This window comes from Carcharhinus amblyrhynchos, chromosome 4 (genome assembly GCF_965287045.1).
Source record: "Carcharhinus amblyrhynchos chromosome 4, sCarAmb.v2.hapA, whole genome shotgun sequence".
Classification (NCBI taxonomy): Eukaryota; Metazoa; Chordata; class Chondrichthyes; order Carcharhiniformes; family Carcharhinidae; genus Carcharhinus; species Carcharhinus amblyrhynchos.
The window spans coordinates 25,344,612-25,369,996 of NC_137327.1; the positions used below are offsets into that span (position 1 = coordinate 25,344,612).

The 25,385-nt window shown below is 43.4% G+C and overlaps 1 protein-coding gene across 1 annotated transcript in view; it reads left to right on the forward strand.

Moving 5' to 3' along the window:
- The first annotated feature begins 2,844 nt into the window (after nt 1-2,844).
- The window catches only part of dpep1 (dipeptidase 1), a 91,763-nt gene continuing 69,222 nt past the window's right edge, over nt 2,845-25,385 (forward strand). Inside the window, exon 1 of the mRNA XM_080187055.1 lies at nt 2,845-2,849. Coding sequence (XP_080043181.1) covers nt 2,845-2,849 — 5 coding nt within the window. The remainder of the gene's footprint in view (nt 2,850-25,385) is intronic.

Genomic DNA, 25,385 nt, shown 5'->3' on the forward strand with positions numbered 1-25,385 from the left:
ATTTCCTCCAATTTGTAACCAGGTTTTGAAGGATAAACCTCTGGTCAGAAACTGCCTCCAACAATTTCATTAGCAGCTTATACGTTATTTGAGAATGAAGCTCACAGAAATGAGAACAGAGACAATTATGACTTGTTCTATGACAAGAAATTTTCCTGATGTGGGTATGCCGGCGTTGGACTGGTGTAAACACAGTAAAAAGTCTGACAACACCAGGTTTTAGTCCAACCTATTTATTTGATAATATACTCGCAAGCTTTCGGGTTAGCCCCTTTGTCAGGTGAATGGAGAGTTCTGAACTCTCCATTCACCTGACAATAAATAGGTTGGACTAAAACCTGGTGTTGTCAGACTTTTTACTAAGAAATTTTCCCCCATCCACCTCACCTTTATTTTACCTGTAAATCTTTTACATTGTAATTGCAGAAAGGGCAATGCTTGTTGCAATTTTAACTAATTGGCTCATTTACCATGTTGCAAATGTGTGTAACAGATAGACAATATTTAGTCACCATGAATTTCAACATTGCATTTTAGGTGGAAATATTTTTCAGTTGCAACACTCAGAGCTCTAGAGCTGCGGTTTTGGGTTATCACTCAGGATGGTGAAATTTCTACTTTATGGGAGGTGCTGTACACTGGTAGATGCAGTTTTCTGGAGGTGACTTTCTCCTTGAAGGGAAGGAATGCACATTTTGCACAACCCAGGCAATTTGCACTGCATTTGGGGCTGAAAGTAATAGATTAACAGCAATCAACAGTGTCCAAAGCCTAAAGATATTTTGGGGCTGGGGAGTTGGAGGAGTGGAGTAGGATCTTAAATCATTTTTTCCGAGTTATTTCTCTGGTATGCTTCTGTGACCCTCCAGTCTGCAGAGGGCCCTTGGGCAATTCAAGTTGTCAGTTTTCTGGAGCACTTCCTCTCCCTTTACGCTCACTCATAAGAGTGCTGTCTCATCCAATTGATAACATCTCTCCAGGGTCACATGGTCAAGCTCCTCATCTATAGAGACGTTTGTGAGTTCAATATCCCCCACTTCACTGCCACCAGACAGATTGCAGAATATCCAGTCTTGGATGAGCTGAAACTTCCTCCAGTAATTCATTATTAAAAGCCTTGCCTTTGTCCATGCCACCTCGCCCCACTGCCACAGGCTGCTTATTCTTACTACCAATTCCATCCCTTCCCCAGCCATTGGGATCAGGTTTAACGAGCCTGTTTATTTAAAGTTTATTTATTAGTGTCACAAGTAGGCTTACATTGCAATGAAGTTATTATGAAAGTCCCCTATTTGCCACACTCTGGTGCCTGTTCAGGTGCACTGAGGGAGAATTTAGGATGGCGAATGCACCTAACCAGTACATCGTTCGGACCGTGGGAGGAAACCGCATCACCCAGAGGAAACCCATGCAGACATGAGGAGAACGTGCAGACTCAATGACCCAAGTAGGGAATCGATCCCAGTTCCCTGGTGCTGTGAGGCAGCAGAGCTAACCACTGTGTCACCTTGGCGCCCTAATCTCAGGCCTGAAGTTTTCAGATGGTGGGGGCTCTCGCTTCTCGTGTTCCAAAGAGTTAATGGGAAACACATCCCTGCCAATTCCAAGCGTCCTGCAGCCATTTTACCTTTGAATAAGAGTTAAATGGCTGCAGGCAAGACTTCCGTCCTTCATTCAGGAGAAAGTCCTGCAGCTTTCCAGTTCCTTCAGTAACATTGCTGCAGTGGACTGGCACAAACCACCCAAGATGTAAATCTGTTGATGTTTGGCCTTCTTCCACACAAGTACAATCCTCCAGCCTACCTTAAAATTGCAGCGGGCCAGAACGACACTTAGGATGTTAATAATTAGTCACTGAAAAGCTCAACTGGGGCATGGGTGGCACAATGGTTAACACTGCTGCCTCACAGTGCCAAGGATCCAGATTCGATTCCTGGCTTGGGTCACTGTCTGTTTTAGTTGATGCCAAAACATTGAATGTATTCAGGAGGCGGCTGGATATAGCACTTGGGACAAATGGGATCAAAGGTTATGGGGAAAAAGCAGGATTAGGCTTTTGGGTTGGATGATCAGCCATGATTGTAATGATTGGCAGAGCAGGCTCAAAGGGACAAATAGCCTCCTTCTTCTCCTATCTTCTATCTTTCTGTGTGCGAAGGCTGCACCTTCTCCCCATGTCTGTGTGGGTTTCCTCTGGGTGCTCTGGTTTCCTTTCACAGTCCGAAAGACTGGTTAGGTGCATTGGATATGTTAAATTCTTCCTCAGTGTACCAGCTGGAGTGTGGTGACTACTGTGAGAATCTCACAGTAACTTCATTGCAGTGTTAATGTAAGCCTACCTGGGACACTAATAAGTAAACTTTAAAAGGTCAGGCTTCCCACCCCAGACCTTGCCCATCCCAGTGTAAAATCGTTATGTGGTCAGGGGGCAGGTGGAAACTCAGAGGGAATACTATCCCTTCAATTTCACACTATCCACCGCCACCCCCCCCCCCCCCCCCCCCCTCCGCACCCAATGCCTAAAAACCTGATGGGGCAGTATCAAACCCAAGCTGATCCTTTGTCAAAGCTTTGACAAAGGATTGTCTGGACTTGAAAACTCAGCACTTTTCTCTCCTTCCTGGTGTTGCCAGACCTGCTGAGATTTTCCAGGTTTGCTTAAATTTTGTGCACTTGACAGACGTAATTATTTTTCTATTTGTAGTAAATGAGTTTGTGTTTTTGTTTTATTAATTGTTTGAAAGATTGGACTAAATGATAATCCTATCTTTTACTGACACGGATCATGTTGGAAATTATTAATTTTAAAGCTGTGCCTCCAAGAATTGCATCAGAAGCTTATAGATGACGTGAGAACGAAGCTCACAGCAATGAGAACAGAGGCAATTACGACTTGTTGTTCTATGACTAGAAATTTCCCCCCACCCACCTCACCTTTATTTTACCTGTAAATCTTTTACGTTGTAAGTTGCTCAAGTTCCATTTTGTGCTTTCTGGGAAGCCCCGTTAGGTTTGATGAAAGGTTTTGTGTGGTGTAAGTCTTTTAATTTGAAATTTCCACTCACATTGTAAATTGTGTTAGTTTCTGACAGCAGAATATAGTTTCTTTCAATACTGTCGTGTGAAAATCTAGATCACAAAGGTATCAGAAACAAAATGTTTTCCCCTTTGTGTGTATTCCAGTCAATGTTTCATTTACAGTTTAACTTAGTTTCATAGTGGTTTCAAAAACAGATTTTTTTTAATACAAGTCCAGGAAACAATGGATTTCTGTAAATTTCTAATGTGCTCTGTGGAAGAAAACAGTTTTCTTCATGATGTTATTGCTTAGGAACGCTCAAAGTGTCAATCCCTCAATACCTTTGCCTTCAATTTGATTTATTACTGTCACATGTATAATGAAAGGCATTGTTTCTTGTGCGTACTGTTCATACAGAAGGAAAGGAGAGGGTGCGGAATGTAGTGTCATAGTTAAGGTGTAGAGAAAGGTCAACTTAATATGAGGCAGATCCATCCAAAAGTCCAATGGCAGCAGGGTCAGTTGATATGTGACCTAAGGCTTTTGTATCTTTTTCCCGACAGAAAAAGATGGAAAAGAGTAGGTCCACTAGGTTTTTTGCTAATGCTGGCTGCTTTTCCGAGGCAGCAGGAGATATAAACAAAGTCGATGGATGAGAGGTTGGTTTGTGTTACGGCTTGGGCTTTGTTCACTTTGTAGTTCCTTGCGGTCTTGGGCAGAACAGGAGCGATACCAAACTGTGGTACAACCAGGAAGAATGCTTTCCATGGTGCATCTGTAAAAGTTGGTGAGAGTCGTAGCTGACAATTTCCTTCGCCTGCTGAGAAAGTAGAGGCATTGGTGGGATTTCTTAACTATACATTTGTGCGGAGGGACCAGGAAAGATTGTTGGTGACTTGGACACCTAGAAACTTGAAGATCTCGACCTTCTCCACTTCATCCCTGTTGATGTAGACAGGAGCATGTCTTCCACAATGATTCCTGAAGTCAATGACTATTTCCTTCATTTTGCTGATATTGAAGGAGAGATTATTGTTGTCTCATCAGTTCACCAGGTCATCTATCTTTTTCCTGTGTTCCGCCTCACCATTGTTGGAGATCTAACACACTATGGTGGTGTCATCAGCAAACTTGAAAATCAAACTGGAGGGGAATTTGCCCACACAATCATAGGTGTATAAGGAATATAGTAAGGGGCTGAGGACACAGCTGGTGTTGAGTACGATGGTGGATGAGGTGTTGTGGCCTATTCTTACTGATTGCAGTCTGTGGGATAAAAAGTCTAGGATTCAGTCACAGAGGAAAGAACCAAGCACCTGGCCATGGAGTTTGGAGATGAGTCTCGTAGGAATAATGGTGTTGAAGGCAGAGTTGTAGTTAATAAATAGGAATCTGACATAGGTGTCTTTGTCATCCAGCTGCTCCAGGGTTGAGTGTAGGGCCAGTGAGATGGTGTCCACTATGGACCTAAAGATCTATGATATACTTCACTGTGTCCCTGATGTCTGTAGAACTTTGGATAAGTTGGGCATGTTAGTAAAGCCTGTTGTGTATGGCAAAAGTAGATATGCAAACCAAGATCATGTAGATAGCATAGCTGATTCTATTTTAGACTTCAGTAGCATTCTTTAACATGTGAGGTAAGCCCAGAGTTAGTAATTATATTGCAGCAATTCCTCATTTTAGATGGAAAAATTACGCAATTATGGAAATGTCCTTCACCCTCTGTGGCCATGATTATGCTTTTTCTCATTGTACATCGAGTAGCTCTTTACCCAATGGAATGACACAAAGCGACAAACTAATCCCTTCAGGACGCGTTAGCATGCATTGTCCTCCAGACTAGACAACCACCACAGCTCTGGCTGGACCCACAGAAAGAACTATCTGCTGCTGCTGCTTTCATCAACTAAAACAACTCATTCTACCAGGATCATACCAGAAAGCATTGATAATCCCAGCTTATTCTCTGTCCTGTAAACAGTCTATTAAACTCCTCCATCCCCGTCTCTTCCATCCTTACCTCCCCGCCCCACCCCCACCCGCAACACTAAATGTGAATACTTGTGAAGCACCTGGCATATTTTATCATGTTAAAGTTGTTTAAATAGTAAAGGTTATGTTATTTAGTGCTTTTTGTTAAGAATAGTAAATTCTGGTGTAAAGAGCAGTTTTAGTTCAAAATAGTAAAAATGTAATAAAGATTAAACAAATGTGAATAAAATGAAGTCTGAAGAATGGGGTGAAAGAAAAATTGATAGGAGTACAGTTGTTTGAAGGGGTTTTGATATACAAATTAGTTTAGCAGCACGGTAAGCAGATATTTACTTAAGTGAAGTGGGGAACAATAGGATTTTAGGTGTTAAAACTGCAGAAGAAATGAGTTTCAAATGGTGACATGAGAATGCAGTTCACATGTATGTGCAAACTCCACACAGACAGTCACTGGAGGCTGAAATTGAACTCGGGCCCTTGGCGCTGTGGGGCAATAGTGCTAATCATTGTGTCACCATGCTACCCTTGGTCACAATACTCCTACGCCATTCAGTAAAGTGAATGTTTTAACTCATTTACCATTCCATCACAGCTTCAAAAACATCCTTTCTAACCTACTGCCAGGAACGAGGAGAATTCAGAAATTGTTTTGTTCCTGTGTGCAGGAAGTGAAATCTTGCGAGCTGCAGTGAGTTTAGTCTGACATCGTCGCAACCTGCAAAGAGAAATGTTTCCAAAATAAGTTGATCCACGTAGTCATCAGGGCAAAACTATCTCTCGTTACATCTGAAGCTATGTCACTTCAAAACCATGTCAAAGTCAGCATTTTTCATTTGCAAACTGCTTACTTTAAAGCAATTTTTAGAAGTCGCAGCAATGATGAAGTGTTCTCTTGAAAAATCCATAAGGAGCTTTCTGCCCCAATTGTCATGACCTTTCCGCTGATATCCTTGGTGTCACCAGATACCAGACCATTTCCCATTCTCATTGCCTGCTCTGGTACCCCTCTCACCTCAGATCCCCTGATTTTGGGTCTGAATGAACTCCAGCAACACTGGGCTTTGCCATCCATTGTCAGGGAGAGTTTGAAGGTCTGCAGACACTCCCTTACCAGCAGATACCAGAAACAACTCTAAATGTCTCTTCTCTCGGATATTTTGGAAGTCCTATTAAATGGTTGACGTTGTAAAATGGGCGATTTAAAATGGCCCATCCAATATGTGGCCCACTGAATTTTCCTTTTCACTGAAGTCAACGCTAGGAAAATCGTGTGGGGGCATTTAGTAGAACAATATTTGCAACTGTTGTGTAGCTATTTTCATAGCGTCTCTGAGAAGGTGTCCATCCTCAGTGTGTCAGGTATCGGATGTTTTCCAAGAGCGATGTCAATTTTAGCGCAGGGAATCTGGGAATGCGTCAATCGAAGCAGGGGATGCTCCACACAAGAAAGTTTAAAATAGGAATCAACAAGCTCAGATTGTGGAAATGATGAGCATAGCACAAGACCGATGAACAGGCAATCAACATTTTCAGTATGCCGCTAATAATAATGTCGCTGGCCCATGGTCAACTCAAGTGAAAAACAAAATATAATGTTGCTATAGTAGCAGCAGCACCAGATGTTTGTGTGGCAATTGCAAAATGGGAAGTCAATTTGAGAGAAAGAAAGTTATATATATGTTCCTTAAACTATTTATGCTGTAACTATGGCCCACATTTTCTGATCCTGCCTGCCACAGGAACTGTTGCAGATGGGATCCAGGTGGGTAAATTTGATGTACCAGCAAAAGGTTTGCTGACTTCAGGTGGGAATTTCGGCTCCTATTGCAGGTGGATGAGGAAAATCCCGCCCTATCCTAGCATATCGAGTTGAGCAAGCATTTAAAATAATGTCGAATCTGCTCTCATCTTAACTGCAGCTTTGTATTGTTTTCCATACTTTACTTCATAACAGGATCAAATATACAAAAATGTGAAAAGAATCACTATTCTTTTAAAGTTTAAAGGTTATTTTACTGTTGTCAGAAGTAGGCTTACATTATGAATAATTCTGAAAAACTCTGAGATGAGAAAGCCGATCTCACTATGAAAAATATAAACCACATTAATGAACACAAGTTGCCTGAGTTTGCAGAACCCCATCACACCCGTGGACTAAGTTCTAATGCAGCAAGCTGAATGGATCTGCGGTAACTATTGTTAGCCAGCTAGTGAAATTATCCCACTGATTAAATAGTGGCTGAGAAGTGAGAGACTCGGCAGCAAAAATACATCGATTTAAATTCTTTTGAATAGCTTTGAATTGTGAATTAAGGGATTATATAACTTGTGTTCATGTTCAGGACTCAGTGGGCTGAATTTGTATCTCCAGTTTCCAATCTGAAATAAGGGTCAGGAAAGCAGAAATGTCACCGCAGCAAGGTCCCACGGAAGAAGGCAGAGTCCCAGGCCAATTTGGAACAGTGGCTGATGCTGGAGGTCCAAGAAGAGGCCTTCCAGCCATGAAAGATCTGCAGCCCCACTTTCAGAGGTTAGGTGTTACCGATGCCAATGGGAGAAAGATACTTCATTGTTTCAAAATAAAATGTAGCATCAGCTGCCAGGTTGTCACTGTGGAAGGGTAACCCCTTCACTGGAAGGCCGGGGGCTGCATCAGTGAGTCCCTGGCAATGGCAGCTGCTTGGGGATGGGAGGGATTAATTCATAGAATCCCTACAGTGCAGAAGGAGGCCATTCGGCCCATTGAGTCTGCACTGACCACAATTCCACCCAGGCCTTATTCCTGTAACACCACATATTTACCCTGCTAATCCCCTGACACTAAGAGCAATTTAAGTGTGGCCAATCCATCCAACCTGCACATCTTTGGACTATGGGATGAAACCAGAGCACTCGAAGGAAATCCACACCGGCACAGGGAGAATGTGCAAACTCCTCACAGAGAGTGACCCAAGGCTGGAATTGAATCCGGGTCTCTGGCGCTGTGAGGTAGCAGTGCTAACCACTGTGCCACTGTGCCACCCCACAGGCGTTTCTGGCCCCAGGCCTGCAATGGGGAAAGTGCATCTTTTTTTATTCATTCGTGGGACATGGGCGTCACTGGCTGCCCTGCATTTATTGCTCATCCCCAGTTACCTTTGGTCAGAGGGCAACTGAGAGCCAACCCCATTGCTGTGGAAGGGGGGGACCTGGTGTCACATGTAGGCCAGACCAGGCAGATTTCCTTCCCTAAAAGACTTTAGTGAACTAGGTGGGTTTTTCTGACAGTCAACAATAGTTTCATGGTCATCAGCAGATTCTTCAATAGATGACTTGGCACATCCTTCGACTTGGACAAGTTGTCAACCTGCAGGGGGTGGGGGGGGAAGGCGGCTGACCCGACTTCCTCCTGCAAAAATTAACCCAGCTCACAACAGAACTTGCTGTTGGCTTTCCTGCTGTGAGGGGGGGAGGTGGCAGCGGGCGCTGTGCTATTGTCAATGGGCTGGTAATCCAGAGACCCTGGTTAATGGTCTGCGGGCACTGGGTTCGAATTCCACCACAGAAGCATTCAGTAAAACAACTGGTGTGAAAAGTCTAATGATGGCCGTTGTTGATGTTTATGAAAAATCCGCTTGGTTCACTAATGTCCCCTTAAGGGAAGGAAATTTTGAGAAGAAATTAGATATAGTTCTTGGGGCCAAAGGAATATGAGAGGAAGGGGGGGATCAGGATATTGAATTTAATGATCAGCCATAATCAAAATGAATGGTGGGGCAGGCTCGAGGGGTTGAAGAGCTATTCCTGCTTCCAGCTTCTATGTTTCTAAGTATGTTTCATTGGTCTGGCTTCTGCCTCAACATGAGACTATCTGGAAACTGCAAATGGCATTTAGTGAGTGACTTTAATAGGCACTTTAATTGGTACAATTATTAACCCATCTCTGGCAGATGTGTAGCTACCAACCACCTTGAAGCATACAGCATGAACATAAACCAGAGGCAGGAACACGCGGGCAGGTTGGCTGGTAGTGTGGCATTGCTGGCATGCCCACCTCTAAAAACCCTCCCTGGTTGCTGTGTGAAAATTCAACCCAGTGACTCTGGGTTTTAATATCATCTACATCAACACAAGTTGCTTCATCTGCGTGACCCCAGATTTCATAACATTTCCCAGGGGATGTTTCTTTCACAATCCGGAAATGTAAATATACACACTAACTTGAAATGACCAGATCAGATAATTTTACACTACACCTGAACATGAGAAAGAGCCTGAACACTTTACAACTCCAAATGCTGTTAAATTCTGAAGAAGGCTAATACTCTAGAGTCTGTGTCAGTGGAATGGGTCGGGCCTGTTGGTACAGAGGAAGGAATCTCCTCCCTCCTACATTCTGAGACAATCATCCAACATTCCCAACTTAATGGCATAGCTTTGAAAGAAATATCCTTGAGAGAAGCGTATAATTGTGATATTGACACCATTCTCATGGATGTGAGCGCATAGAATGGTACAAATGCCTTCTTCATGAACAACAATCAGCAACTTCATTTTAATTTAACTATGAATGGGACCCTCTTTTTTGGAGCTACCAATATCCCCTTATGCTCTCTTGGGCCGAAAGGGAAGGCCCAACTTGTTCCAGAACCCTGACACTGTTGCCTTGCTACATAATAATTAGCAAGAATGTCTGGAAATAAGCTCTCTCTGGCTTTCCTTTCCTCCTTTGAGAAGATGCCTTCCATCTTCTCAATGACTTTGCACAGCAATCCAGCCAAGATTGAAAAAAAGATGTAGAGAATCATAGTTATACCAAGTACTCTGTGGTGTAGCAAGTGCACTGCATCAGAGCAATCAAACAAAACTTTGGATTCTGTAATTTCAACCTTGAACTAACATTAAATTGCCCTAAACACCAAGGCCTAAATTGCTTACATGTACATCAAGATATTAATCTGTCACACTATCACACAACCGTATAAAATAGAATATATCATAAATGGCTTTGCAGCAATTTATACTGTACTGTGGGCGGATTATCTAATGTCACAAAATAGTGATGATTTCCGATCTGAAGAATTACTGACTTCAACAATTATCAGTAGAGATAAAACAGTATCTATACAACCTACGCTTTATCAAATGACTTTGTACTACTTTTCTCTCAATCACATGTCCTTATACCATTCGTTCCAACATTTGCCTGTATCTTCAACCCAACTAGGTCATAGTTCTTTCTGATGCAATTTTATTGTCTAGCTCTTTTCTTTTGTAATACTCAGCAAACATATGGTATGGGTTTTAATAAGCAGCAACATCAGAAAACTATAGTCAGCAAAGTTAATTTTAGTTGGGTCAGTCGAACCAAATGATCCCTGACTTAGTAATTGTCACTACAGCATTTACACAGTGGAATTGATGTGATTTTGGATTACTATCCACCAGCCAAATTTGAAGAAGAAAGCACTGACAAACATATCTTGTGAGAATATTGAATATAATAAGGGGTAAAGTTAAAATAACAGTAACAATAATTTCCATTCATGTAGCACTTTTAATGTCGGCAACGTTCCAAAGTACATTACGGAAATGCAATCAGCTAAAACTTGATACAGAGTTAAAGAAGATATGAGGAGTGACGAATGAGAAACCAGTCAAAGAGAGAAGTTTTTAACGAGAGAAAAAAAGTGAGGTGGAAAGTAGATACATTTTAAGAGACCTCAGAACCAGACAGGGGAAAGCACATCCAATAGTGGGGCAACAGAAGTAATGGTTGCATGGGAGTCTGGAGTTGGAGGAACTGAGTTCTTGGAAGGTTGTAGAATGGGTGAATGTTACAGAAATAGGAAGGAGAAGACATGGGGATGAGAATTTTAAAATAAATGAAGGATTAGTAGCCAACATAGATGAGGTGTGAAAGGTTATGAAATGGATTTTGAGTTTAGGATGAACATGTCTATGGAGGGTGGAAGATCGGTGGCTTGGAATAGTTAAATATAGAGGCTGATATAAATATAAAAGCATGGATGAGGGTTTCAGCAGCAGATGAGCTGGAGCTTGGATTGGAATGGGGATGTCCAAAACTTAGTGAAAGACCAATGTAGTAACAGCACCAATAACGGTTTTTATTTAGTTCTCGCTAGACTTTAAATGTATCCATAGCACAAATAAGAGATTCCTGCTTGGGCTCCTAGGAAATTAAATAACTTCATCTCTACCTATTTGCTTCATTGTCTCTCACCCGTCAGCTCTGCTCCATATTCTTCAACTTGATGTGAGAATATTGTGAAAAATCAGCAAAGACTATTACACAAATGAAAAAAAGCAAGCAAGAAGGAAAGAAACCATACTTAAGAAGTAGATGAAAATGTTTCACAGTCAATGAGTTATTTATGAAAGTAGTCACTGTTATTTTGAGAGCAGAAAAGGCTGTTACTTTGCACACAAAAGGCTCCTTAAACACATTTGCAGAATAATTGCACTTTCTGCACTCTGGTGTGTTCACCAATGATTATAGAGTGGGCAGTTCCATCGCATAATGTTTCCAAATGCAGCAAGAGCTGGACAACATTCAGGTTTGGACTGATCATGAGATGTAGGCGTCGCTGATGAGGGAGTGTTGCAATGCTGTGGGAGTGTTGCAATGCTGAGGGAGCGCTGCAATGCTATGGGAGTACTGCAATGCTGAGGGAGTGCTGCAATGCTAAGGGAGTACTGCAATGCTGTGGGAGTGTTGCAGTGCTGAGGGAGCGCTGCAATGCTGTGGGAGTGTTGCAGTGCTGAGGGAGTGCTGCAATGCTGTGGGAGTGTTGCAATGCTGAGGGAGCGCTGCAATGCTGAGGGAGTGCTGCAATGCTATGGGAGTGCTGCAATGCTAAGGGAGTACTGCAATGCTGTGGGAGTGTTGCAGTGCTGAGGGAGTGCTGCAATGCTGTGGGAGTGTTGCAGTGCTGAGGGAGTGCTGCAATGCTGTGGGAGTGTTGCAATGCTGAGGGAGTGTTGCAGTGCTGTGGGAGTGTTGCAATGCTGAGAAAGTGCTGCAATGCTGAGGGCGTGCTGCACTGCTCAAAGTGGTGCCTTTTTGATGAGATGTTAAGCAGAGGCCATGTCTGCTGTCCAAGATGAATGCACATCTCTTGGCACCATCTCTTGTTAGCATCCACACCAGGACACTGTGGCATTGCAGTCACTGAGACAATTTGAAGGTCAGGCCTCGCACATTCGGGCCAGAATCTCCACTATGCTGAGCTACTGGGTCTCATTCACTTACTGTTGCCCTTGCAACTCTATTTGTGGACTGTAATCCCATTCCTACTGCCATTTTCTGTATTAAATCGGGAGCAATGCTCCCTCAGCATTGCAACACTCTCTCAACATTGCAACACTCCCAGTTTCCTCCCACAGTCTGCAAGATGTGCTGGTTTAGGTGCATTGGCCATGCTAAATTCTCCCTCAGTGTCCCCAAACAGGTGCCAGAGTGTGGCACGTAGGGCATTTTCACAGTAACTTCATTGCAGTGTTAATGTAAGCCTAATTGTCACACGAAGAAATAAACTTTATAAACTTGAAAACTTAAATCACTTCACCAAACATTACAACTACAATTCCAAATTGGGGCACCATGCCATGTTGCAGACAGAGTTCTGGGAGTAAACTTTTCCATTGCTGCATGAAAGGGTGTAATTCATGATATGACTCTAAAACATTTATATAAAGTGCAGGAATTGAATCATTGCCAAACAAATATTATCTTCTGTTGTTCCCAGCAACTCTTCCAATAGAAACTGATAATAGTTGAGGAACTAAATGGTTGAATGCAGAAATGACCAGAAATGCCTGGGTGTACACATCTGGAAAGGAGTGCCAGGCTGGATCCCTTTTGTCTTTGAGACAAAAGGTGACCTGAAGTTTAAGTTTATTTATTAGTGCCACAGGTAGGCTCACATTAACATTGCAATGAGTCACTGTGAAAATCCCCTAATCGCCACACTTCACCACCTGTTTGGGTACACTGAGAGAGAATTTAGCATTGCCAATGGACCTAACCAGCACGTCTTTCATACTGTGGGAGGAAACCCACAAGGGGAGAACATGCAGACTCCGCACGAACAGTGACTCAAGCTGGGAATCGAACCCAAGTCCCTGGTGCTGTGAAGCATCAGTGTTAACCATTGTGCCACCATGGTGACCTAATCAAAGTCTTTAAAATTATGAAAAGTTAATTCGGAAGGCATACAGAACATTACTGGTGGTGGCCCCTGGCAGGCGATCCACAACCAGTGAGGCACGTGAGGGATCACCTCAGTTGTATGGGAACCCTTCTGAAGGAAGGGGTCGGGACATAAAGGAGGATCCAACTCCTTGCTACCCACCTTATTTCAGAACAGGGCAAAGGTCAAGCCCAGCAGTCTATCTGACTTGGCCAAAAACTTCAGGATTCCCAAGATTGGAATCCCAGTTCAACATGTGCTGCACTAATATGGCCAATCGGTAAATCCTTTCCCTCTCAACATAGGACTCAGTTCCCCCCATATCCATGGAAACGTGACAATGAAGACCAGGTCTGGGCCTAACCAGGATCTGACCTGTTCTGAGGGATTCCTTCTATACCTCCCTCTGATTTAAAGTGCAGGCTGTGCATCTTTTCTGAGCTTATTTCCCCTATCTCCTTACCTATGATTGATAAGCATTTCTCTGCGGGAGCAGTAATTGTGGAACTAGGCTACAGATTTTCAGTATTAGTAGAGTGACCAGTCATCCTGGCTTCACTGGAAATGTCCCAAATATTCATTATATGTTTCAGTAAAAATGTATAAAATATCCTGGTTTTCACTTTTTCTTGTCAAATATAAACCTGACCTACGGAGGAGAAAATCTGTGTGAAATGTCATCCTTCTTCCTGTAAACATGCAGCACATCACGTTGCACTGCATGCAACAGATTGGCATCCCTCCTCCCACCACCAAGGGAGTGGTCACTACCCTTTTGGTGCTGATCAGTCTATTGCTGATTACATTTTTTAAACAATCTATGGAATAGGGAAGCCAGCCCCTGCTGGACATAGTCTAAGAAAAATCACATGACTTCCCATCTTCAACTGCCCCTAAACCAGATTCCTGTCGTTGGTTGGCTAACATGTCAATCATCACAGAGCCTTGCCTCACTTGGCTTTCCAATGCGCCCCAGTTTTGACTTTTGAAAATCTGGCCAATGTAATGATTCAAACTGGCCTCCTCAAGCTGGCCCGGGTTCTGTTCTTTTTTGTAATGCTCTGCAAGTAGCTAAATACTTTTGAGAATTTGCATGTAATGGCAAAGTTAGTGGCACACATCCGTCACACTCCAACACATCCTGTCTGAAACTGAGATAAGCTTGCAAAGATTTCCTGTGTGAACCCCTTTGAGATTTCTACCCTCTGCTGCTTAATACAGAATACTGAGGTCTGGACAGAGTGGATGTGGAGAGGATGTTTCCACTAGTCGGAGAGACTAGAACTCGAGGAACAACCTCAGAGTGAAGGGACGTTCCTTTAAAATTGAGATGAGGAGGAATTTCTTCTGCCAGAGGGGGTGAATCTGTGGAACTCATTGCCACAGAAAGCCGTGGAGCCCAGGTCATTGAGTGCCTTTAAGACAGAGATAGCTAGGTTCTTAATTAATGAGAAAATCAAGGATTATGAGGAGAAGGCAGGAGAATGGGGATGAGAATTATATCAGCCATGGCTGAACAATGGAGCAAACTCAATGGATCAAATGGCCTAATTCTGCTCCTGTATCTTATGGTCTTTTAGCCTTATAAATTGCCATTTGGATTTGTCTCCAAGTACACAATTAATCTTCATGGTAAATTTGCTTCCATTTGGGATTAGGATGGGCTTTTACAAAATAATTTACAGGTTATGAGGATCCACTTTGTGCTGGTGTACGGGAGTCTATTTTAATTGGGTCCATGATGATCTCTGACCGGAAACAGCACAGTGAGGAAAATTGCTGATTTCTTCAAAATGTCTCTGGAAGCTATAAATGTTTATAAGAATGCTTGAAAAGGGACTTCTAAGAGTTTGCATCAATCATAAAGGAATTTTCTTGGATAATAAGAAATAACTGGTTCATGTGAGTTAGCAATCTATGGCCTGGAAGCAGTACCAACAGGGACAAAGTTAAGAAGGAAACCATGTGGCTGGCAGACATAAAGGAACGCTGCAGACACAATGAGGGTCAAGATGGTCAACTCAGAGGCAGGCACAAAGAGAAAGCCAATAGAGACAGAAAGAGAAACACAGAGAGTTCTTGTGAGAAGAATCAAATCAGTCTCAGGAAGATACTAATTTTTCTGTTTGACAGGAAAGGAGACAAAAGCTCCTGGACGAACTGGATAACAAAGATCTAAAATCTGGAAAGCAGTGTGAATAGCTTGAAGATGCTGAAGGGCCCGAGTGGTTTCAGCATGGGCCAATCCATGGTCCAAGCTTTAATTGGTTGGTCGGCTGAAAAGGAACTTCGGAAAGCTGCACCATTTAACGTTCATGACCCGAGGACGGAGTGTTGATGGAAATCTGATGATAATCGTACCTGTGAAAGTGAAAGTTTCTTTCAGATTAGACACAGCCTGAGCTACATGAATAAAAAAAAACATATCATGGAACAGTGTAGCTGTGCAGCGCTATATTTGTGTAGGAAGTAATGTGGGTGGTTCTGTAAGATGTATCTTTGTTGCAAGAACTATTGAAAGTGGCCTTGCTATGTCGACCTTCCACATTCAGGGCAGGTGCCTGACACAGATGTCAATAGGAACTGATGTTGGCATCAAATCCGATTGTTAATGAGCAGCATGCACAAGGTGATCCTCAGTTTGCTAGAGACTTCAAAGTGAGTGTAACAGCTTTTTGCTGTGCCGCTCCTGATGCACTGTACACCACTCTGTTGGGGCAGACCAGTTCCTGCCTCCATCTCTATGCCAAGTTGGTCTTCGTGGGCAGCGCTGTGCAGCTGGACCCATAGCCCCTCCTGTGTCACTGAATCGGATCAGGACTGTGCCTGGGATTAGTCAATGGTGCCACACAGCAGTGTTTAGGAGTGTGCTGTGGAACTTATGCTGCCACTGCAACAAAGGATCATAGTTTTCACTAGGGGTGGTGAGGCCTGTGGGGGGAGAGAGGGGTGTGGCCTATTGAAAACAAAAGAGGCAAAAGGGACTGTGCTAGAAAGGGGGAAGGGCAAGTGTTTACAGGTGCACACAGAGGGGCAAGGAGATGGATGAAGAAGACAAACAATGGAAGGCAGAGGGAAGCTGAACTCCGACATGAGAAACTCATAAACAGGAGGGTCAAATGGATAGCACCTTGTTTACTGGTGGGGGATGGATGAAAACTCCAGATACAGTGGGTAGAGATCTGAGTGGGACATGGGCAATGGGATGGGGAGGATGGTGGATTCGAGGAACAGATTGCTTCTTAAGGCTGTTAGTCTTTTGCCTCTGGGTTGTTAACACCCTGCACAGTCTGCTGAAGACAGTTGTGCTGGAGAGACTGATATGAGTCTGCGGGACTCGAGTTTAAATGTGGAGCTGAGACCTTCAAACTCGTCAGCTGAGGACGGATGGACCATTCAGCTGCCAAATCACCAGGATAGTCAGAGGGGAATTCATCTGTATATAATTATCTCCAAACACAGAATCTGGTACGAGATCCCTCTGCACTGGTCAGTGGGCCAGGCCCCACCAGAGATGCCGCAATTAGTAAATATCCTTCTGTCCTTAAATATTTAAATCTGTGTCATTCTAAACCAAACATCAGTGGACCAAAATTATGATTTATTAGTGTACAATGCTATTTAAGATTTGTTGATGTCTCTGTTAATCTCGCAGGAATTTCTCACACATAGAATCCCTACAATACAGAAGGAAGCCATTCAGCCCATTGAGTCTGTACTGGCCACGATCCCAAATGTGTGGGAGTATTCCCATACTCCCACACATTTACCCTGCTAATCCCACAGACACTAGGGTCAATTTAACCCGGCCAATCAACCTAATCCGCACATCTTTGGAGTGTGGGAAGAAACTGGAGCACATCGAGGAAACCCACACAGACACGGGGAGAAAATACAAACTGCGCACAAACATGCATAGTTACTGATGCAGAACTCAACAGTTTCAGACCAAAATGGAACTACTGAATTCAGCAAGTGTAAAAATTGTCCAGTATCCAACAATAGAGATCTTAGTAAGTTGAAGAGTCAAACATAACCACAAAACTAATCATTTGTTTTTAAATCAAATTATATACCATTCTGGACTTTTTTCAAAGGGACCGAATGCAGATGAAAATATGCCTGAATGTAGTGGAAAGTCCAAAACTTAACAATAGGGACTTTAATGGTGCGGGTAATAATGATGATTCATGTGGACCCAGTTCTGAGCATACTCAAGGCTTCTTCTGATGGCTGTTCCCACAAAAATTCACTAATTATTTATTGGTCTTTTTAGTCATTGCAACCTTTGATGGGAATAGTCTGGGTCCCAGGCATCCCAAACAACTCAGCAGGGGTTACGGGACCCACCTCGGGATGGAGCAGAATGGGGCATGTGCTTGTTAAGGCAGAAATTGGACCCACTAAAATCTGCTCCTGACTGTTTCATTACTTTTTTAAGTTAAAAGTTCCTTGAAGGAAAGGAGTCAAGCAATGTGATCCCTCCGACTCCTTTGCTTTCTGCCTCCCGTATGGTAAATGATCAGTTAGCTACCAAAACTCACTTGCAAAGCCACATCACTTTCCTCAATAACTACCTCCAGCGCCAACCTATTCCACATAGCTTCTATTTTTGAAATCCACTTACTTAAAAGGCATTTCACCACATTTAGCGATTCTTTGAACTATTATGCTCACTGTATCCTAAGATCCACAGTTAATGCCATAAGCCACTGCAAACGTGGTCTTAATCGCTCTGTCCAGGAATACTGATGATGATCTATATCAAATCTGTCCTTATTTGCAGTTCCAGTTCATCTTTCACCTCATTCAATGCTTTAATAAAGAATTTTTTTTCCTCTTTTCAGATCTCAAAGATTACACGTTTCCACAACCTTTCGTCTACTTCACTTGCCTCTGACCCCCATCCCTTTTTCCAATCTCACCCATTACTGTGTTCTTGCAATCCTCTCTGACCTTCCATTTTCTGATGCTTTACACGTTATTATCAAAGGCCTGGACAGGATGATCCTTCCTTGAACAGAGGCCTAACCAGCCCCAATCCTTCACCACCCTCCTCCACCAGGCTAAACTAATTCTTATAATGAACACCTTCCCTTTTAATGACGGCCACATCTTCCAAATTAAACCTGTTGCTATGGAAGCCTGCATAAATTCTATTTATGGCTACCTTTTTGTGTGATATGTCAAACATTCTTTGTTTCAGTCTTATTCAGATCCTCTCCCACACCTCTTTTTCCAGAACATTCACAACTGTATTGGTGTCCTTTCCTGTTCCCTCCCTGAACTGGCAAATATCTCATCAGCTTGACTTCCAATTTTCACCCTTCACTCTCCTTCACCAGGTCCATGTCCAACTCTTCCCTTCTCTTGCTCAACTTCTCTGTCTCCATTTCTGGAGTTAGGCTATCAACCTTGTACATTCTGAGCTGATGGGCTGTGAGCTACCTTGGCTGCACTTCCTCACACCCCACTCCCAGTGAGAGCTCTACCCCACTTTCCCAGATTCTCCATCTCTCTCACGTCTGTTCTGACAATGCCATCTTCCATACCAACGCTTCCAATAGTTCTTCGTTTCACCTCAACCAAAGACTCACTCCCATTGTGGTTGATAGGACCCTCAACCATATCTGCACTCCTGCTCTTATCCCTTCTTTCCAAAGCCATGTTAAGGTTCCCCTTGTCCTCACCTTCCACTCACCCGACTCCATCCACACCAAATCACCCCCCACCGTTTCTGTCACCTCCAGCGTGGTGTCACCAACAAAGACATCTTCCCCTCCATTTCCTTTCCATCCCCTCAATCTTTCTCAGTAAACCCTTGCATTCTCTCAGCACTCAGGAGATGGTACACCTGCTTTCTTACTTCTCAAGACCCCAAATGTTCCTTCCAAGTGAAATAGTGAGTTGCTTCTTATAGTTTGTGCTCTGTATTTGCAGAGAGAGCGGGTTAAGTGACTGCTTTGAGGAGCAGCTGCATTCAGTTCACAAGTGTGACCACAACCTACCAGTCCCTTGTGAGTGAAATTCTCTATCTGCTCCCACAATGATGTCTCTCTCTCTCTCCTCAAGCACTACACTGTTCCAACGCAAGCTTGAGAAACCACTCCTCACTTTTTCATTCGGCCAGGACTAGCAGTCTTTAGCCAGAAATTTCATGCTCTTTGCTGGGGAATTTTGGGGATGTCTCAGTTGCACCTCCTGTGAAGGGGATAGAAGAGGACATCTACCCAAATGGGGCATTCCATGGAAATTCTGAGCTAATATTCGGTCACTCATCTTATTTACTCTCTTTGAAACTTTGCTCTGCCAATTGATTGGCACTTTTGCTGACATAACAACTGTGGCTTGACTTTTAACTCAGTTCATTGAGTGCGAATTACATTGGGGTATTTTACAGTTATAAAAGGATACACAAATGCCAGTTAAATTTTCTTCTGGTCATGACAGACAAATGAATCCTGTCAATGACACTGAAGAAAAATTTACCGTTCTGTCCAAATTCTACCCTCATCTGTGTTGTTGCTCCATACAATGTGAACTTGCACACATGACAGAGTGCCTATTAACACAAATTAATTTTTAGAAAGCTTTTCACCCTGCTTGCAAATATTTGCATCATCACATTTAGCAATATCAATTGGAAGTATAAAATCTAATCTAAGTAGATTACTGAGGACTGAACAATGGCTAACCAATAACAATTTAGCATTTGAAAGTCAAATACCATTGGGGGCAGGGTGTGACACCATTGGGGGGCAGGGTGTGACACCATTGGGGGCAGGGTGTGACATCATTGGGGGCAGGGTGTGACACCATGGGGGGCAGGGTGTGACATCATTGGGGGGCAGGGTGTGACATCATTGGGGGCAGGGTGTGACACCATGGGGGGCAGGGTGTGACACTATATGGTGCAGGATGTGACATCATTAGGACGGTGTGACATCATTGGGGGGTGTCACACCACTGGTGGCAAGATGGACATCATAGGAGGTAGGCTGTGACATAATTGGGAGCAGGGTGTGACACCATTGGGGGTAGGGTGTGACATCACTGAGGCAGGGTGTGACACCTTTGAATGTGAGGTGTGACACCATACGGGCAGAATGTGACATAATTGGCGCACAGTGTGACATCACTGGGGACAGCGTGTGACACCATGGTGGGCAGAGTGTGACATCATTAGGGGCAAGATGGACAGTAAAGGAGGTGGGGTGTTGCATCATTGGGGGTGGGATGTGACATCATTGGGGGTAGGGTGTCACCATTGGTGGCAAGATGGGCATCATAGGAGGTAGGCTGTGACATAATTGGGAACAGTGTGTGATAACATAGGGGGCAGGGTGTGATCACTGGGGGTAGGCTGTGTCACAATTGGAGACAAGATGGATACCATAGGAGGCAGGATGTGGAATCATTGGGATCAGGGTGTGACACCAGTGGGGGCAGGGTGTGACATCATTGGGAGCAGGGTGTGACACCAGTGGGGGCAGGGTGTGACATCATTGGGAGCAGGGTGTGACACCACAGGGGGCCTGATATCACTGGGGGTACCCCAGTAATGAAGGTTAGTGCAGGGCCTCACAAGGCATAAGTCCACCACTGCAATCAACAACATATTCTACTCATTTCTCCCTTAGTACGTAATTATATAAATATATGTAGTACGTACTTATATAAATGCCCTCTGAAATGTACCCTCATTCATCTCAATCGCTCCATGTGATAGTAAATTTCACGTTTTGTCCAGTTTTTGAATTCTTATTAGATTTATAAGTGACAACCTTGTATTCATAGCCTTTAGTTTTGGTCTTTCCCACAATTGGGAACATCTCTGTGGAAATCCTATCGATCCATTTAATAATTGGAATCAGTCTCAGCCTTCACTTTTCTAATGAAAATAGTATCTGCTAGTTCAGTCTTTCCTATTGGTTAGAAACTCTCAGTTCTGCTTATATGTTTGTGTTTGGCAGTGATAGAAAATGGATGCTGTTGGATTTGATGCCAATGTACACAACCCCTGATAGTCAGATCCCTGATGGCGATGGAATTAAACACCTTTACTTCACAACCTTAGACACAGCTTCATGAATCAGTCATGGATCTATCTTCAGACAATATTCTTAGCTTAAGAACCTATATAATAGGAGCAGGACCACACTGTTCTCGAGCGTCCTCTGACATTCAGTATGATTAATCTTCAGTATGATTGCTCTGTAGAATTATCATTTAGATCCAGAACGTTAACTCTGTTTCTCTCCCCGCAGGATGCTGCCAGATCTGTTGAGTTCATTCAGCATTTTCTGTTTTTACTTCAGATTTCCAGTGCCCACATTTTGTTTTAATTTCAGTATGAATATGATTGATATTCTGCCTTAAGTCCATTGCCTCATTCTAACTTACATCCAAACCCCAAGCTGTGGTCTGCTCCCCATGCTTCACATAGGAGGCCAGAAGAATTTTCAGTTTTTATCAATAGCATGTGTGTAGGAGGTTTCTCCAGCTGTAACTCATGGAAGCCTGAGTTTCAGAGTAGGAGCAGCATCTGGTACACTGTGGAGGTGGAGACTATCATGGATAGCATGTATAAGAGAAGTGGTTACACCACAAGCTTAGACTTCATAGGCAGCAAGGCAATAGTGACCATCAGGCAGAGCAAAAGGGCTAGACAGGCAGTGCAGGAATCTCCTGTGGCTATTCCACTGCAAAACAGATATACTGTTTTGGATACTGTTGAGGGGAATGGCCTCTCAGGGAATAACAGCAGCAGCCAAATTTGTAGCACCATGGTTGGCACTGTTGCAGAGAGGAGGAGCAATAGGCAAAGAAATGTAATAGTTATAGGCAGTTCAATTGTAAGGGGGATAGATAGGTGTTTCTGTGGCCGCAAACACGACTCCAGGATGATACGTTGCCTCGCTGGCGCTAGGGTCAAAAATGTCTCAGAGCAGCTGCAGGGCATTCTAAAGGAGGAGGGTAAACAGCCAGTGATCATGATACACATTGGAACACACGATATAGATAAAAAAAGGATGAGGTCCTAAAAGAAGAATATAGGGAGCTAGGAAGCAAACTGAAAGGTAGGATCTCATATAATGTGGATAAATGTGAAGTTATCCACTTCAGTAGCAATAAAGGAAGGCAGATTATTATTTAAATGGGTGTAAATTAGGAGAGGTAGATACTCAGCGAGACTTTGGTGTCTTTGTGCATCAGTCACTGAAAGTAAGTGTGCAGGTACAGCATACAGTAAAGAAGGCAAATGGTAGTTGGCCTTCATAGCAACAGGAATAGGGATGTTCTACTGCAAATGTATAGAACGTTGGTGAGGCCACACTTGGAGTATTGTGTGCTGTTTTGATGACTTTATTTAACGCAGGCTGTCCTTACTACACAGGGAGTGCAGCGAAGATTTACCAGACTAATTCCTGGGATGGTAGGTCTATCATATGAGAAAAGCCTACATCAGTTAGGATTATATTCTTTGAAGTTTAAGCCTTTTCTAAACGTACATTGTATAATGGTAGCCAAAAGAAAAGTAGTGTTCATTAGGGGCCAAAATGGAGGTATTCATGTGGAGGCAGAGTGCTTGATTGAGGTACGAAAGGAGTACTTCGCATCTGATTTCACTTAAAAAGCAAATGCTGTGAAAATAGCAGTAACGGAGGTAGTAAACAAGTTGATTAGAATAAGAATGGAAAAAGATGGCAGCACTCAATGTGGAAAAATCAGCCCATCCTGAGGTAACTCATCCAAGTAGAATCAAGTAGATAAGGTTGTTAAGAAGGCACACGGTGTCTTGGCGTTTATTGGTAGGGGGATTGAATTTAGGAGTCGCAGCGTCATGTTGCAACTGTACACAACTCTGGTGCGGCCGCACTTGGAGTACGGTGTGCAGTTCTGGTCCCCACATTACAGGAAGGATGTGGAGGCTTTGGAGAGGGTGCAGAGGAGGTTTACCAGGATGTTGCCTGGTATGGAGGGGAAGTCCTATGAGGAGAGACTGAGGGATTTGGGGTTGTTTTCATTAGAAAGAAGGCGGCTAAGAGGGGATCTTATTGAAACATATAAGATGATTAGAGGTTTAGATAGGGTGGATAGTGATAGCCTTTTTCCTCGGATGGAGAAAGCTAGCACGAGGGGGCATGGCTTTAAATTAAGGGGGGGTAGTTATAGGACAGATGTCAGGGGTAGGTTCTTTACCCAGAGGGTGGTGAGGGATTGGAATGCCCTGCCTGCTGCAGTTGTAAATGCGCCTAGTTTGGGGGCGTTTAAGAGATCCGTGGATAGGTTTATGGACGAAAAGGGATTGGTTTAGATTAGTGGGTCATTGTTTTTTAACTGGTCGGCACAACATCGTGGGCCGAAGGGCCTGTTCTGCGCTGTAATGTTCTATGTTCTATGTTCTAAGTTGCTGAGTGAAGGAAGGGTAAATGTTGCAGAGATGTAGGCCACACTTGTTCAGTCCTCCTTGGGTATGGGAGCAGGGCCAGAGGACTGGAAGATTGCAAATGTTATATACCCGTTCAAAAATCAAAAGAGGAATAAACCCAGCAGCCACCGGTCAGCAAGGCTAATGCCTATGGTGGGAAAGCTTGTTAGAGGCATTGGCCCTGATTTTGTAATCTGTGGCGAATGAAAGGCATTAGCCATTCATTGCACTTACATTTGCACACAGACTTCCTGTGGACGTTCATACAGTGAGTTGAGGTTATTGAAATCAATCTCAATGCGGCATCCACCATATGGGATCTGGGCTCTGTATGAATGAAACAAGGTACAGCACTTCTCCTTAAACAATCAAATAAAAAAATTATTATCCAGGTTTGAATAAGGAAATTTGGGGTGTGAGTTTCCTCCCATTCTGGGGTGGTGAGAGGTGGCACTCTGCTTGTTGGATCTTATGGCCTCTCCATTGTCAATGGAGTTTCCCAATGAACACACCCCTCTCCCCCAGGAAATCTACAGCAGTGGTGGGCTGTTGGTGGGACTGTAAGATCCCACCAGTGTGAATGGCAACAAGATTTTGGCACTAGGTTTGAATAGTTCCTTTCAAAAAAAATCACGGAGAGAATTAAAGGGAGGAAGGGAAGACGGAGCTAAGAGAAAGATAAGAGAAGCAAGAAGAAAAAGTAAAAAAAAACTGACTTTTTAGTAAAATCTTGAACAATGATTAAAATCTGAAGGATTGAGATGCAATACTTGGAAAAGATAATTTTCATTAGCAGAGGGTTTTTCAGCAGTCATTTACATTTGAAAAGTCTGGCCCTAACCTTTTCTGATATGTTTAATCGGTACTTATCATGTACATATTGGATCTATTCTGTGATTTTGAATGCCAAGTTTTTCAGTGAGGTACAGATGCAGCAAATCTTCTAAAGGAACTGGAGAATCAGAACTTCCAAGAAATTCATGAGAAAGTAGCGCCAACTATGGACCATATAAGTTATCTGCATGTGGACCCAGAAGACATGAGTACAGTCCTCAGTGAATACTTTGCACGGTCTTCACAATGGAAAAGAATGATGCTGGTGTGGACATCAGGGTGACAAGGTGGCACAGTTTTTAGCACTGCTACCTCACAGTGCCAGGGACCCAGGTACAATTCCATTGGCACATTGAATCCAAAATTGGCAGAGCAACAAGAAACAGAGGGTGATGGTAGAGGGATGTCGCTCAGAACATCCAAGAGGGCTTCTTGAAATAGTATGTGGATAGTCCAACTAGAGAAGGGGCCATACTGGACCTGGTATTGGGGAATGAGCCTGTCCAGGTGGTCAATGTTTCAGTAGGGGAGCAGTTTGTGAAGTAAGTTTAAGATACTGATGGATAAAGATAGGTGTAGCCCTCAAGTTAAGGTGCTAAACTGGGAGAAGGCTAATTACAACAATATTAGGAAGGAACAGAAGAATGTAGATTGGGGGCAGATGTTTGAGGGCAAATCAACATCTGGCATGTGGGAGGCTTTCAAGTGTACGTTGATAGGGATTCAGGACCGGAACATTCCTGTAAGGATGTAGGATAAGTATGGCAAGCTTTGGGAACCGTCGATAACGAGAGATATTGTGAGCCTAGTCAAAGAGAAAAAGGAAGCATTTGTTAAAGCTAGGAGGCTGGGAACACACAAAGCAAATGTGGAATACAAGGAAAGTAGAAAGAAACTTAAGCAAGGAGCAAGG